At 36.9% G+C, this 15,841-nt stretch overlaps 2 protein-coding genes across 14 annotated transcripts in view; one reads left to right on the top strand and one right to left on the bottom strand.

Moving 5' to 3' along the window:
- Positions 1-9,868, bottom strand: part of KIF18A (kinesin family member 18A) — a 77,349-nt gene extending 67,481 nt beyond the window's left edge. For 2 of the 3 annotated variants that reach the window (XR_012509632.1, XM_045524134.2), the window contains exons 1-2: positions 9,742-9,868; positions 1,166-1,538 (exon numbers count right to left, since the gene is read on the bottom strand). Coding sequence is in view for 2 of the 3 variants with exons in the window: in XM_045524134.2 (XP_045380090.1) it covers positions 1,166-1,490 (325 nt within the window). In the remaining variant the exon portion in view is untranslated. Of the gene's footprint in view, positions 1-1,165; positions 1,539-9,634 lie in introns of all 3 variants that reach the window. The other variant, XM_074372220.1, reaches the window with a different exon arrangement.
- A 17-nt stretch (positions 9,869-9,885) lies between these two features.
- The window catches only part of METTL15 (methyltransferase 15, mitochondrial 12S rRNA N4-cytidine), a 471,343-nt gene continuing 465,387 nt past the window's right edge, over positions 9,886-15,841 (top strand). For 9 of the 11 annotated variants that reach the window (XR_012509638.1, XR_012509634.1, XR_012509635.1 and 6 more), the window contains exons 1-3: positions 9,886-10,008; positions 11,967-12,204; positions 15,030-15,316. Coding sequence is in view for 4 of the 11 variants with exons in the window: in XM_074372221.1 (XP_074228322.1) it covers positions 15,047-15,316 (270 nt within the window). In the remaining 7 variants the exon portion in view is untranslated. The other 2 variants (XM_010964738.3, XM_045524135.2) reach the window with 2 other exon arrangements.

Below are 15,841 nucleotides of genomic sequence, written 5' to 3'. Positions count from 1 at the left end.
TCTTCAAGTGCAAAAAATATAAAATTAAAAAAATCCACTCTGAATTACATACCCAACAGAATATCTAGCTAGGGCAATAAGCTTTTGAGAATTATTTTTATAAGTTACACCTCTCTGCTAAGTTTGTTAACATACTACAAAAATACTTTGCAGTAGAATGAATTAAACTGATGCATGTTTCATTTTGTTCTATTTCACGTAAACCAGCAGTACGTCAAGAAGTCTTAAGATAGCTGGCAAGAATATAAAGTGAAACCAAGAAGACACCAAAGATTCAGTATTACTTTGGTAGAGATTTTTTCATTTGGAGTCAAGAAAAAAAATTTTAAATCTCTAGAGAAAATACGGAGTTTCATGAATGAGGAAAAAGAATACCTGCTTAAAAATGAAAATCAAAGCAGTTCTAATCAATAAACCACATTCCATTCTTGCTTGACCTAGAGGGTAAGTCTTCTGTAATAAAAGTGAATGAGTCAGTGAAAGACAGTGAAACATGTTATAGTTTGGGGGTATCTTAAAGAAAATGCCATAAATAATGGTAATTACAAAAATAAGGTATTAATAATGGTGTGAAGTGCCTGGTAAGCATTCAATTAAAATCTCTCTTTCTAGGAAATCAACATGGCTGTTTTGAAAGGCAAATTATTAGAGGTCTATCTAGAGCACTAGAGATGATTTTTGGGATAAAGATATGCTAAAACAGCACATGATATTCAATTAACACGGGCTTTTAATATTTTTTATTTCAAGGTACTATAAAGAAAAATGGTGCTATAAAGAAATTGCCAAGTGTTCAGAAATGCCCCACTATTCCTCCGGGATTGCTCTATAGGTAATTATTGGGAGAATTTATGAATACAAATTGTGACAAATCTGACACTGAGTACGAGAAGCATGTGGTTTTATAACAGGAAACTGAAAGGATGACCATCTACAGGAACCAAAGCAAGGCCCAGGAAGAAAAAGTTTCACAAACAATATATGTTATATATGATTACTATATTTCAAAGAAAATCTACATTTACCAGTGAACGTTTGCTGAACTTTTTTTTTTAAAGCAAACAAGCATCTTAAAATTGATCATATTTAGAAGAAAGAGTAGATGTCCCCTCTAATGTAAAACTGAAATTAGACGGAAACATTAAAACCCAGTTGCAGCAATTACCTGTGCAATTATATCCATTCAAAAAACTACGAAGAATTGGCTTAGTAGTGTGTTCAAAAACTTCCAACTGAGTTGAAGTTTCATCAAAAACAGCATCAAATACAAATTTAAGATCCTTATTTTGTCTCTTTGTAATATCTCGGTTTATAGTTTTCTTCCCGTGGAAAAAACTGATTTCTTCTTGCTTGGGATCAAAAACTAGAATATGCTTATCCACAACATGGACCACTTTATGGAATCCAGCTGCCTTTTCTTTTGTGTTTTCAGGACGCACTCGAACAACTACTTTCATGTGATGACACAGGTCTTCCTCTGTGACAGACATTGTTGATTACCTTGATTCCTCTGTTTATGTGAATGCCTGAATATTTCTCTGAAATTAAGAAATATTAATATTATTTCTACTTGTATGCAAAATGACCAGCATGTAGTACTCACTAAAATAAGAAAGGTGTTAATTCTGTTCCACTCACCTGGTAAATATTACTGGAAATATATTTCTATATATATAGTTCATTCCTTGGTTTGAAACCTTCCTATGGTTCTTTAATCATATTCAGAGTCGAAGTGCTTTTCAGTTTTCACTTCATGTTTTACTTACTTTCCCCTTTGCTCACTCCATTCCAGCTAACATATCAAGCACTCCAGTATGGTCTTTCCATGAGCCATTTCTTCTATTGTAAAGTGCTTTCCTCAATATCTGTATGACTAACTTCCTCATTTCTTTTAAGCCCTTGCTCAAATGCTGCCCCCTTGCCCATTCTTATTACAGTTGCTAATCCTATTCCTAATCACCCTTATACTACTCTACAATTTTCCCAAAGCACTACAACTTCCTAAAAGAATATGTATTTTTTACTTACTTATTTTTTGTTGTTTACTTTCTCTCTTTTAATTAAACTATAAACTCTTTAAGGGCATTTAAAAAAAAAATCTGTTTTGCTTATCAATGTGTTCCAAGCCTAAAGCACTGCCTAGATATGGTAGACGCTCTATAAAAACTTGAATAACTAAGTTAGTAAATTCTAAAAGGCTTCCCCCCAACTTGGTCTTAACTTTTAGATCCTAGATTATTTTCCAGATAGCTGAGGTTCCCAAATTGTTGATCTTTATTAGTTTATCTTTACTGTTTTTATTTGATGTAGTCATATAGTCAGAGTATAATTTTTAACCCTGCTATCATTGATGAACCTTAAATTTGCATCATTATAGAACAGAAACTAGGATCTATATTCAGAGATTAGGACCTCTGAACACACAATGGGGGAATACACCATTTCTATCACCTTTATACATGGGGTAGATAACTGATACATCCTTGGGACTATTTTTAATACTATAGGTCTCTGAGATGCAGGTAGAGACAAGCCTGGTTGTGTCAATTTCCACTGCCAAGAGGCTTGCAGCCAAGATCACTTTTATTAAAAATAGTAAGCCAAAGCTCTCTCTTCATTACCTTAATATAATTCCGAGAGATCCTTTCCTGTCCATTCCCATGACCCAAACATTCCCAGAGCTCTTGTGAAAGTCAAAGCTACGTTTTTGGGTAGCCTAGCTGTGATTATACATGGTTTAGCTACAGTGTTTGAGTTAAAGTGGAAGCCCAGGGTCTGATTGATATTTCAGAGATTTATCAGGTTTTGTGTGTGTGCACCATTCAATGTTTTACATTGTGATATAATGTGATCACTATGCAGATAACATACTATTGGGAATAGAGACTACTGAGGTCACTGAAGTAATATAGATAAGAGATGATGTTGTCAACTCAGAACAGGGTAGGGGTCAGATTTTGGATACATTCTGAAAGTAAAGACAAAGGAATTTCCTGATAGATGTAGGGAATAAGAGAAAGACAGGGCTCAAAAATAACTCCGAGGTTCTCGGTCTGAATGATGGAAGAATAGAATAGTCATCAACTGAGCTGGAAAGAACAGAGGATAGAGCAGGTTTCGGGGTAAGAAAGATCAGGAGTTCATTCTGGACATCTTAAATTTGAGAATTTTAATTGACATCCAGGCAGAAAGGTCAAGACAGCTGGCAGCTAAGTGAAGAAAGTAAAGGTTGTCCTCAGAGTCTTATTACCGTTTGAAACTTTTCACTGTTTTTAAAGTTTAACATGGCATTAAGATTTGGCGGGGGGCGGGCAGGCAGTGGCTTTTAAATCAAGGAGAGAATGGTCAGTTGTGCTAAATACTGCTAATAGGTTAAGTACCTACTAAGAAGTAACCAAGGGATTTGGCAACACAGGGGCAAAGGAGAATGAAAATTATGGGGAAATGGTAGGACAAAGGCCTGAATGGGAGAAGACTCAGACAGCAAATATTGGAAGCATTACTGCAAAAGTGAACTAAGAAATGTTAGTTGGTGTGGGTAGAGGAGAAGGCTTAAAAGAAAAGTATCTTGTTTGTTTTTTAGAAAGGGAGAAAAACAGCAATGATAAAGCTAAAATATGTCACAAAACCATATACTTTTGGGAAGAATTTAAGTAAGGCCAAAGCAATTTAAAAGCAGAAGACACTGGACATTGCACTCCCTTTTCAGGACTCTGTCCTTCTCCCAAAAGAGAATACTGAAATGGAAAGGCTGGTCACTAGGATTCTAACAATTAGGTCCCAGGTGAATTAGTACCCTTCTCTTTCTTCATCCTTGAACTTCTGTCTAGCCAAGTACCACAAAGCGCTTATACCTCACTTCTATGACATTGGACAAGCTACTTAGCCTCAATGAGTCTCAGGTTTCTAATTTGTATAAAAGAGATAATACCTCATAGCTGTTGTGAAGGATAAAAGAGTATTAAGTGTATTAAGGCATTCAATAAATGTCAGTTATCTTCCCTATCTGCCACCATTCCTGCCTCTTCTTCCCAAAGATACTGGCCTATCTTTTTAGTGTTTCCCAGTAGGCTTATGACTAGCATTTTGGGTAGGATAATTCTTCCTTGTTCAGAACTGTCTCAATATTACAGGATTTTAGCATTTTTGATCCTGGTGTATTAAAGGCTAATAATAGAGTTTCACATTCCTTGTGATACCAAAAACTGACCTCCATACACATTTCTAAAAGCTTTTAGAAATATTCAACAGTGCTTTGACGTTAAGTGACAGATAAAATATACACAAATGAAATGGTTAAACATATATAAAACATCAGGTGATTATTTCAAAACAGATCGTAGAATCTCAAGGTTCGAAAGTACCTCTTATTAATTAACTCATTAATTCAATAAGTTAACTGTTAGATGTTAAAGTTGTAAAGAGCTTTGGTTAACCCCACAGTTCTGCTACTAACTGGCTGTGACAGCGGGCAAGTTGCCTCATCTGTGAAGTGGGACTAACATTAATAGCTAACTCATAGAGTTCCTGTGAGGATTAGCATTAGAACAATGCCTGGCACAGAGTATGCCCTATTACTGTTATTACTGCTATTATTATTATCATCATCATCAACATCATCATCATCTATAGTGTAGTAAAGGAAATAGACATTGATAAAACAATAACACAAATGTGCAAAGGTGACGTGCATTATAAGATAAAAGTTAATAGTGCTGTGTGAGACTGTAATGGGGGATTAATACAGTTAGAAAGCTTCCGAGAGGAATGACTGGAGCTGAGAGCTGAAGGATGGAGTTACTAAGTAGGTTTAAAAAAGAACATTTCAGGAAAGAAAACTAGTGTTGCATTCAATAAATATTTATTGAGTGCCTTTTACATGCTAGGCATTTTTCTGAACTTTGGGATAGAGAGGGTCAAAAGGGTGTATGTATATGTAGGATTCTATTTTAGATAAGGCAGTTGTGAAAATTTTGTCTAGTGGGGTAGCTTTTTACAGAGACTTAAGTGAGGGAGCAAGCAAGTAAGTGGCTCTCTGGGGCAAGAATATTTCAGGTAGCCAGTCCAAAAGCCTGTGGTAGGAAACAGCTTGTGCAGAGGACATAGCTGGCTATGTGGTCAATTTGCTTAAATCTCATTTCTTTCAACAGTTTAGTTTGAGATAGTTTTAATTCTATCTGCAGCATCTAAAGAAATGCTCAGTTTAGCTGTGCTTAGTCTTGACTGCAGCTGGAGAGAATAAAAGGGAAGGGAAAGGGTTACATGAAAAAGATAAAACTGGATGAGGGTGGGACCAGATTTAGAAAATCTTGAATGCAAGGCTATAGAGCTTACATTTGACTTTGAAGTTAACTGGCAATTATTGAATGTAAAAATCATGTTCAATTATGTTCAATAAACTGATGATTTCAGAGATTAATGAGGTTGTTCCTACATTAAAACATGATGCCTGATTTCTTTTTTAACATGGTTAAGTAAAAGAAATGGACATCTAGTTGATTCTGAAAAAGGCACACAGAAAACATATTCCTTGACCATCTTTACTAAGAAGTGGCAAAAGAAAAGTCTAAATATTGTTATCTGTGCGATAATAATAATAGTGTCGATTTAAGAATTTTTTTTTTTGGATAACCATTCAGAAGACAGTATCACAGCCCCTGATCAGTTTTGTCATATTTACTTTTAAGTGGTATTTGTTGAATAGAATCTAAAAAGCAAGCTGGTAGGATTTCATTGGTGGGACTAAAACATTAAGGATAAACACTTCCAACATCATTGTCCATTGTAATAGAAAGGTATTTATCTAGTCTAGATTGGGTAGAATATGAAAGAAAGAGTAATGAAGGAGCTAATGCAGGGGCTGTGGTTGCTAATCTATAAAACAATAAGGTTGGACTATATGATATCTAAGGACCTTTTCTAGCTCTGAAATTGTGTGACTATTGCATATGATTAGGAAAGGGTGTAAGAAAGTGACAAGAAATAACAGCTAATAGGACTGTATGACTTTACCTTGTATCTCTAATCTCTTGTAGTGTGCCTGGTATATACTAAGTTCTCAAATATTTGATTAATGAATAAATTAATTAATAAACTGTAAAAAGTAGACACAGAATCCAAGAAGCAATTTACCCCTAAATGGACGGAGGCAAGTAAGCAATATATCTAAGAGATCACATCTCAACATCTCACAGTACTGTACAAGGATTGGCAATGACAGGAAAGCACAATGAGGACCCTGATGCATCAAAAAAAAAGTTGAGTATGTGGCCAACTTCTTATTTACAAAATTAGGAAAATGAGAAGATTATCTTTTATGTTAATCACTGAAGATGGTTAAAACACTCACTTAAAAAGGGTAACATTCAATTTTCTGGGAGATTGACTTATATAGAACAGCTCATTCTTTTGCTATATTTAATAAAGAGGTGTTAAAACCTAATTTTCTTCAATAGTTGCAAGTTAATATAAACCAAGCTGAACAACCGAATCCTTAGCTTATATTTCTAGGTACTGTTAACCCTAGACAAAAATTTAAGCCAATTAAGTGAAAGATTATATGCAAGTATAGTAATAATATTTATTTAATTTATTGGGTGCATATACTGATACTTTGTCAAAAGCAGTCATATTATGTATCTCATGTGGTTCTGCGCTCAACTCTCCAATGACCTCTCAGCATAAGAATAAAATGCAAACTCCTTGCCTGCCCTGTAAGTTCGACATCTGGCCCCTGTCTACCTCTCCGTTCCTGTCTTCAAATGTTATCCTCTCCCTCGATTATTCTGTTTCAGTCACACTGTCCTTCTCAGTGTTCCTTTAACACTTCAGTCTTGTTCCCACCTCATGGCCTTTGCACTTTCTCTTCTCTTTGGCAAATCTTAATCCCTCAGTTAGTCATTCAGGTCTCTGTTCAAATGTCACTTCACAGAGGCTTTCCCTATAGATTCCATTCAAAACAATGTCACCCTGCCTTTGCCTTTCCAATCCCCTCCTGCTTTATTTTCTTCCTCTCTAGACTCATTGGATAATATATGTTATTTGATTACATATTTATTGCTTTTTTCCCCTCTAAAATGTAAGCACTGTGAGACTATGCACTTCATCTGCACCCCAGAACCTAGAACAGGGCTTGTCAAGTATTTAAGATTGATTACCTACTTGTTGAATAACTGAACGAATAAACTAATAGATTTTCAAGATATGTGTGCAAAAAACAAGTGCAGAATAGTGGACCTGGCATTCAACCAGTTGTATCTTTAAATGATACATACATATTTGTACATGCCTGGGCTCTCTCAGGAAGAGAACACAAGAAATTGAAAACACCAGTTGCTTGATGGTGGGAAACTATGAACGTCTGGGTGTCAGGCAGGCTCACTTTCTACTTTATATCCTTTTGTACTGTTAGGATTTTAAACAAGTCTAGGTATTTTTATTTCAAAAACAGAACAAAACAAAAAACATTAAAGTTTACCTTAAACACAACCTCTCACTTAACAATTATGGCATACTTTCTACTGTGCTCTTATTTTACAAACAGAAATGTGTTAAGCAATTTACATGCTCTCATTTAATCCCTGTAACAATCCTATGATACAGGTATTATTATCATGTCTATTTTATAGAGGGAGGAACTGTAGTATAGAGAGATTAAGTTAACTGGTTAACATCACACTATTAGAAGCACAAGACATGGGATTTGAACTCAGAATGACTGAATCTAAAGGTCAGGGATTTATTTAATCACTGCTCTCCATGATGCAAATATATAACCCCCAGAAATTTTCCAATAGAAGAAGTTAAAATTATTTATTTACTATTTTTGATAGAAACTTTTGGGCCTAGTGTAGGAGCTCTTGAAGGAATGTTGAAATAAAACTGGAAGTCCATGATTTCTCATTGCCTGTTGGATATCACACAGTATCTTTTCTCAGCAAACATGCTATTAACTGAGAATGCTTGGACTAGGTCGATATAGTGATAATTAGTAATAATGAACAACGATTATCATTTGAGCACACTCTGTATGCCCAGCATTATTGGTAAACATTTGACATTCATCACCATATTCAATCCTCAGAAATCATATAGATTCTATTACTGTCTCCATTTTACAAAAACAGAGTTAGCTTTAGGGTAAGGAACTTTTCCCAGATGACCTAGCTAGAAAGTGAGGAGCTAGAAAGTGAGGAGCCAGAAAGTGGATCCAGGTCTAAATCCAAAAAGTCCACGTTTTTACCAACTGTGCTCTACTGGAATCAGAACAGAGGGCTTTCAAGCAATGGAACAGAAATGTACACATTTTCTTGAATGTAGACTGGTACAGTTATAAATTATTTCTTAAATACAAACTCAAATCTAAGTTACATTCAGATTCCACAATTTTTAGGACCAGGAACTACCTTTCACACTATCATTTATAGTCTCTAAGCAATTTAAACTTCTTATTGGAAATAAACTTAGTGTTAAAGCCATTGTTTCTACTAACTTACAAGCATCAGGGAAGAATGAAAATATATGGACTATTTTTTCCTCCTAATTATCATAGAGTTGACAGCACAAAAGTCATTTTATCGTGTACCTTAATTGATTCAGAGTATATTTATAGAGGGACAAGATGCACTTTTAAAATGAAAATTTTATGAACTTTTAAATACTTGTCTAATAACAGGAGACTATTACTGTTAAAGGCAGATAATCCTTGTTTACTCAAACTGACAAAACTTACAAAAGTAGAAACTTAATAACAAGCACTACCTAGTTTTCGGATCTTATACTCTCTAGCAACAAAGTTCATATATACCTCCCAGAATCCAAGGTGGGGTGCTGACTGGGGTGGAATAACATTAATCAACTAAAACCTGTAGAATGCCTTATTTTACCTGATTGTTAATGGCAATCTAAACTATATATCATACAACAAAATTATTCAATTCTGGTCAAATAATCTCTTCACATAAAGAGCAGTCAGCCTTGACCTCTCTGAAATTGAGAGCCTAATGAGCTCCTCAAGGCGAGTCTTGCAGAAACTAAGAGCAGACTTCAGAAGGGCTGATTCTAAGTGCTTAGAAGTCCCTTTCATTTGCAGAGCACTTTGTCAACCAGTGTCTCTTTCATAGCCCATCTAATTCTCAGTAATCCCGTCAGGAAATACTGGCAGGTCTTATTTTGATGCTACAGTTGGGGCTCAGGGCAGAGTCCCGATTGATCTTTGCCAGGCTAACAGCAGAACCTCGCCAGATGAAAAGTTTCCAAGTCGGTTAACCAAGGCTCCTCATTTGATAGTTACGCCCAGAGTTACATTTACATCTGTGTCTGAAACAAAATACTGTGAATTTGGAGTCCGGAAGGAACTTCACACTGTAAGGTGCTGGACAGTTAAAGTCCTCTGCCAAAGTCTGGAAAAGGGGCCAGGATGCCCTTTAAAACTTCCGACTTCTTAGAATTTCAGGGAGGCGATCCCTGCCCTTCCTGCAGACAGTCGAGGACTCCCGATCTGGCAGAGCCACTAACTAACGGGTTCTCGAGTTCCTTCTCCCTTTCACTTTCTCTCCAGGGACCCTAACCATCCCCACCCTCATCCTCACCCCCACCGCCCCTACTCAACGCTTCCGTTTGTCAACAAGCCCACCTGGTCCTCTATCCCTAAGGCGGCGGGACCCTTCCGCTTCCAGCGAGACAAGTCATACAAAAAGACGTCTCCGAGACTGGACTTTTCTCCTCTTGCCTCTCACTCACCTCAGGCCCAGAAGAGGTTACCGCGACACTTCTCTTCAATGTCCTCCTCCCGGCGATTCAAACTTAGCCAGGAGATTCAAACCTAAGCCAGCTTCCTCAGCGACTCGTTTCATTGGCTGCCGTCTTCGTTGACGTCATCACGCAGGACGTTGCCGTGGCGCGCTGCAGATTGGCGCCAGGAGTCGCATACGCGCGCTACAGTGAAAGCAGGCTGGCCCCGCGTCACCGTGGCAACGCGCACGGCTGCTTCCGGAGGCAGTGGCAGAGGTGGGCGGGGCTAGGCCGGAGCAGCAGGTGGGAGGCGGCCACCTGGGATCTTCAGGCGCCTTCAGACCGCGGGCGCGGGGCCCGGTCCCAGGGTTCAGGGTGTGAGTGAGACGGGTGCGGGTAGGGGTTGGCGTGTGTCCTCTGCGAGAGGGAGAGGCGGAGCCTGATGGGTGGATTAATGGGATCTGGGTGTTTATTTTCTCCTTTTCTCTATTGAATAATGAGGCCTCCAGGCCACAGGTTCCACGATCTGGAAGCTGTAAAGACACCCTTCCTTTCAGCCACTGTCACTTGGTCCGAACTAGGATCAGTTCGCCTCGACTAATTTAAAGTCCAGTGCTTTTGGTTTGAGGCCTCAGGCTTCATTTCTCAGGATCCTTAGGCCTTCTCCCTTAGTGCTGACTCGGAAACTATTTGGTGTATGGCTGTTTTTTACATTTCTTTCTAATGATGGCATTACAAAATAAATTCATTTAAATTTATTGGCCTAGTTCATTATTGAATGCAATGGGTTTTTAAGTCCTAGGTTGTAGGTGTTATTTTAGAATGTAAACTTTAAAAAGAAAAGAAATAACTGGAAAAAAATAGGAAATGTGTTTGCTAAGAGACTTCATCTTTTATTTCTCAGGGTATTTTTAATAGTATGCTCTGAATTTCATTGTTGTTCTTTATACTGCTATTATTGTACCCATTTATTTAGCAGTTATATATTGTAGATTTTAAGGACATAATAGCACATGATTGAGTTACAATCCCTGCCCACTTGGAGCTTATGTTTTAGTGATTCAATATCACCATATATCTAGGACAGCACAACACCAAATGCAGACTATTGTAAGTGAAACAATGTAGGGGAAACCCTCATATTATAGATGTTTCCTATTGAAGAAAATCAGAAGCTCTATGTATTGTATATGATTCATTATATATGATGCATGTTTCTGAACACTGAATAGAGCATCAATAAAGCTACTAACTGCTGGCTGTATTACATGTATTTTAGCTAATGAGATAGTGATTTGTGTGGTGCTGAGTTTGATAGTGAAATTGAAAAGCTTTTAATTTTATTTCAAATATGCACTCACTCTATAGTGTCTTACTTTTGATGTCCTAGGCATTTTACCAATTTTATATATGTTATATAATCATTTAATTCTCAAAACAGCCCGTAAGATGTAGATACTGTTTATTTTACTGAAGAAAAAACTGAAGTTTTCAGAAATTCTCGGAAGGAAAATATTTCTTTTGAACTGTACAAACCAGCCAATTCAGAACTGAGTCATTTGTCTCTGAAATACTTTATAGATTAAATGATATTATGATACCATCTTAATCTAGTCTGAAAATAGTCATGTTTTACCAATATTTGTAAAATTGCATTGTTTATAGGTGAATAAGTGGAAGTGTTTTTAATTTTGTCATTTTTGATACTCACGTTGTATAAGGCTGACTAGTCTCTCAGGTGTTTCCACACCTAATCCAAGTACTTACTTTAAGTATAACTTTTACCATTTAGCAGTGTTCAGATGATGAGGTTCATATTCTTAGGGTTTTGTAGATTTAGTCAAAGCAGAGAAATTTTAACGTTGTAATCAATGCCATTACTGTGCCAGATGGCTTCTCTTTAGTTTGGCAAGACATTGAGGAGTATAACAGAAAGATTAAGAGACTGAAGTATTTTGTGCGAAATGAAGGGAAAAGATTCCAAACTTTACAAACACGTAGTGCTAAGGAGACAGAAATCGCCACCTTTTGTTAAAGATTGGAGTATAACTAATGCGCCGTGTTATTGAGAACACAAATTTAACACAGGTTCATAGTAAACTGGAAAGAGTGGAGAGAAGGATAAAATGGAAAGTTAGATTTGAAGTTGCATCAGACCAAAAAAAAAAAAAAAGTTAAAGTGAATTTGAACCTGGCAATGGTAAGGACTTATTCACATCCCACCCCTCCCCCAGGAACACTCTTTGGAAACCCCAGCGCCTGCAGGACCCTTTGGCAGCTGGGGACTGGAAGCGGCGGAACCAAAGGCAGACGGTCCTCGGTTACTGGGGCGGACGTGGGCCCAATCTGTCCGTCCTTGCAAGTTTCCCCCAGGGCTGGGACTTGGACTGGCGGCAAATTCAGGTTCTCCGGCACCATAGTGGTCGTCGCTGGCCCGAGTTAGAGGCCAACTGAGAAATCTTCATGCCTCAGGTGAGGAGAAGTTGGCCGAGTCCCGGAGCCCTTTTGGAGCCCGCCTCACGCCTTTGGGGGAACTTCAGGGGTCGCCGGATTCGCACAGGACAAAGGAAACACGCGCCTCACTCTCCCGCTTCCTCCCTTCAACACACACTCCTGCTGATTTCTGAAGTTTCTAAACTGCTCCCTTCGTCACAGTGTAATTCTTAGGCTAAAGGATGAATTCTTCCCTTTCCTTTAGGACCTCTTTCACTTTCTCTGCGTTCGGGTGCCAGCCTCCAGGTCGGGCTTTTGGCTTTAGGAATTACGTTTTCAAAGGGTTTTTTTCTCTGTTGGGAGAGTTGAACTGCAATGACGGTAATTGGGAGCACCGTTGAGGAAATATTGTTCACTTATCTTTGTGCTCCTACAATTAAAAGAGTAACCTGGCTAATTCTGTAATCTCAGTAGTTTAAACTGAATTTTGCTGGCAGAGAAAAGTTAAATGGCTTACCTAGGAAACTACAGAGTTGGCTCTAGAGGTTGAGTTTCCCGACTTCCTGCTTCTTATACTGTGACCAGAGAGAACTTGAACTCTTAAATCATTTAGGGTGGCTAGTTCTTAGGGGACTGCAGGAGTGCTCTTGGTTATTTGGTAGGAGGTTGGGCTGCAGAGGAGGGGGAAGGAAAGCTCCCTTTATGGCGTGCCCCCTTCCATTTTTAGGGAGGTATTTAAAGAAACGACCGAAGAGGAAGATCAAGTATTGAACCCTTTTCTCCATGTTTACCCACATTAGTAGCCAGTTAGTGCATTGTAAAATCTACAGGCTTTGTACCTTGAGCGTATTTGAGTAAATACAAAGAAATTGAATGCGGAAGAAAAGAATTAAATGCTGGTCAAAGAAACATTTTATTTTTCTATGTACTTGCTTTTTCCTGTGTGTTCTGATTCTTACATTGGAACTGATGGGCTTTTTATTTGTTTGCTTGTTTTTTTAAAAAAATTCAAAATCTGAGCATACAGTGTAGATTGTTTAAATACATTGGATAGGCAAAAGAATCAAATAAGTTATTGGTCATACTGTTTAAACACTCCAGAGTCCACTATTGTACATATGTTCTCTGTGGGATGCCCCACAGTATTCTGTATTTCCAAGTGAGTAGGACCAAGCAATACGGTATTGTTGCTTAAAAAAAAAGAATTTAATTCATGGGATACTACAATTACATAGAGTAATCAAAGTACCATTCAATTACATGAGTATATTAAATAGAGCCAGTGGGCTATGTTTATAGCATATAGGTTAAGATAAAAGGTTTTGGGGATAGAATGCTGGTGTTACAGTTCTAGCTTTAAGGGTCTTCTGGTTACTTGACCTTTTGACAAACCACTTCTCTGTTTTCTCATCTGTAAAATATAAATAATGATAGTACCGTCATCTAAGAGTTGGGGTAAGGATGGAATGAGTTAGTACATGTAGGGTGCTTAGAATAGTAAGTGATACTTAGTGCTCAGTAAGTGTTAGCTTTTATTTTGAAATATGTTAGAAATACTAGGTTAAAGTGTAGTTTGGTTTACTTACGTAAGCTTTCTGGAAAAACATAAGGCATAGTTCATAATTTGGCTAAGTTGTTACTGCTGAACATCCAAAATTTTTCTTAAAACACTCATTTCTAACTTTTTTGGCCACATTTTTTTTGTGTCACATTTGTAACAATTCTGTGGATTATGGCTTTTATAAAGTTGACATACTATCCTCAAGGTAACATCTTATTGATATTATATTTATGTAATAGCAAATATATATTTTATTTTCTGGTCATTACATGTGATTGACTTTTTAACATTATTCTTCATTTTATACTGCTAAAGGAAGGGAAAGCAAATTTAAGTGAGATTTGTATTTCTTGAAATATTTTGAGAATGGTTTTTGGTAGGGTCATTGAGACAGGTGAAATTTCCTGATTCAAGAAACAGGGTTTGGTAAAAATGTTAATCCTGTAGACTCTCCCCAACCCCCCCCCCTTTTTTTTTAAGAAAACACTTATGAAGCACCTAGTGTACTTCTGATTTTGTGACTATAAAGGGAAGAGTGATGTTAACTTGCTACTTACTGTGGTAATATCTAAAATATTGCTTGCAACTAAATGGATAAAGAGCATAATGTTTTCAAAAGGTCTTCTGTTAAGATGTTTACATAAATACTTTTTTCCTCTGCATTTTAAAGAATTACAGAATAAAATGGAGCAAGTATGAGAAAGTGAAGGAATGTATCAGTTATTTATTTGCTTGTTTTTGAGGGGCAAGCAACAGATAATTAAAGGTGAAAGTGAAATGCCAAAAAGTGTTCAGTGGAGTGTTTATAAAGTTCTAGTTTCAAATGATGTGTATTCACTGATAGAGGCTACAGTGATGTGATCTCGTTAGAGAATATCCATAACAAGTCTAAGATTTTCACAGACTGATCACTTCCCATAACCCCTTCAGTCATGATAACTTTCAAATTAACAGTTCTGATGCATTGAACCCATTCTTTAGACTTACTTAAAATTCAAAAAAGCGTATTTCAGAAAAATGCTGACTAATCAATTTTCACATCTCTGATGGTTAAAACATTGATGGTGTCAGAGCTTATCAGGTCACATTAAAAATTGTATTTTCAGATAGTTTCTGGGGTTGTCTTGATTTCCTTGCTTTGCCAGGGTTAGGGTCAGAGTAGTCACCTTCACTTGTTTGAGATGATGAGTTTTACATATTATTTTCTGTGTAAAATATTGCATACTAATTGCTTTCCCCCAAGTATTGTAACATTCTTTTTTTAAAAAATCCAACAATCATGATATTTTAAATTTTTTTCTAGATTTGTTGATCTACAGAATGCTTCGATCCCCAGATTTTTATAGGATCTCTAAAAATTTTCTTTCATGCTGGTTGGAATCTGGCATATTTAATTTGGGTGTCTTGCCAAAAAAAATACATGCTACTGCAGAAAGATCTAATGAATATGAAGCCCAGGAGCAAACAGATCAAACTGAAACTCAGGAATTACACAGATCTCAAGATAGAGATTCTCAAGCGATGACTAAATTACATGTTCCAGTAATGGTGGATGAAGTCATTCGTTGTTTGGCACCACAAAAAGGGCAGGTAAGTTGATTAGTTATTTTATTTTCTAACACTTTTTTATTGTTAGGTTGTTTTATTCTTTTATTGTTAAGTTGAATTCACTTAATATTCACAATTTTAAGGTGTGCAATTCAGTGATTTTTAGCATATTCACAAGGTTGTACAATCATCACCACTAACACACACTATCATCTCCCTAGTAGGACACCCCATACCCATTAGCGTTCACTCCTCTTTGACCTCCTTCTCCTTGCCCCTGACAACCACTAATCTATTTTTTACCTAGATAGAGTTGCCTAATCCGGACATTTCATATCAATGAATTTATACATTGTGACCTTTTGTACCTGCCTTCTTTCACTTGGTATGTTTTCAAGATTCATCCATGTTGTAGCATGTATCTTACATCATTTCTTTTTATTCCTCAATCATTCCATTGCATGGATATGGCATTTTTAAAATCCGTTTATCAATTTATGAGATTTAGATTTCCACTTTTGGGCTACTGTGAATAATGCTGCTATGAACATTCATATATAAATTTTT

Source organism: Camelus bactrianus, chromosome 10 (assembly GCF_048773025.1).
Source record: "Camelus bactrianus isolate YW-2024 breed Bactrian camel chromosome 10, ASM4877302v1, whole genome shotgun sequence".
Taxonomy (NCBI): Eukaryota; Metazoa; Chordata; class Mammalia; order Artiodactyla; family Camelidae; genus Camelus; species Camelus bactrianus.
Note: the sequence above shows the minus strand (reverse complement) of the source record. Positions and strands in the feature narration are given on the sequence as shown.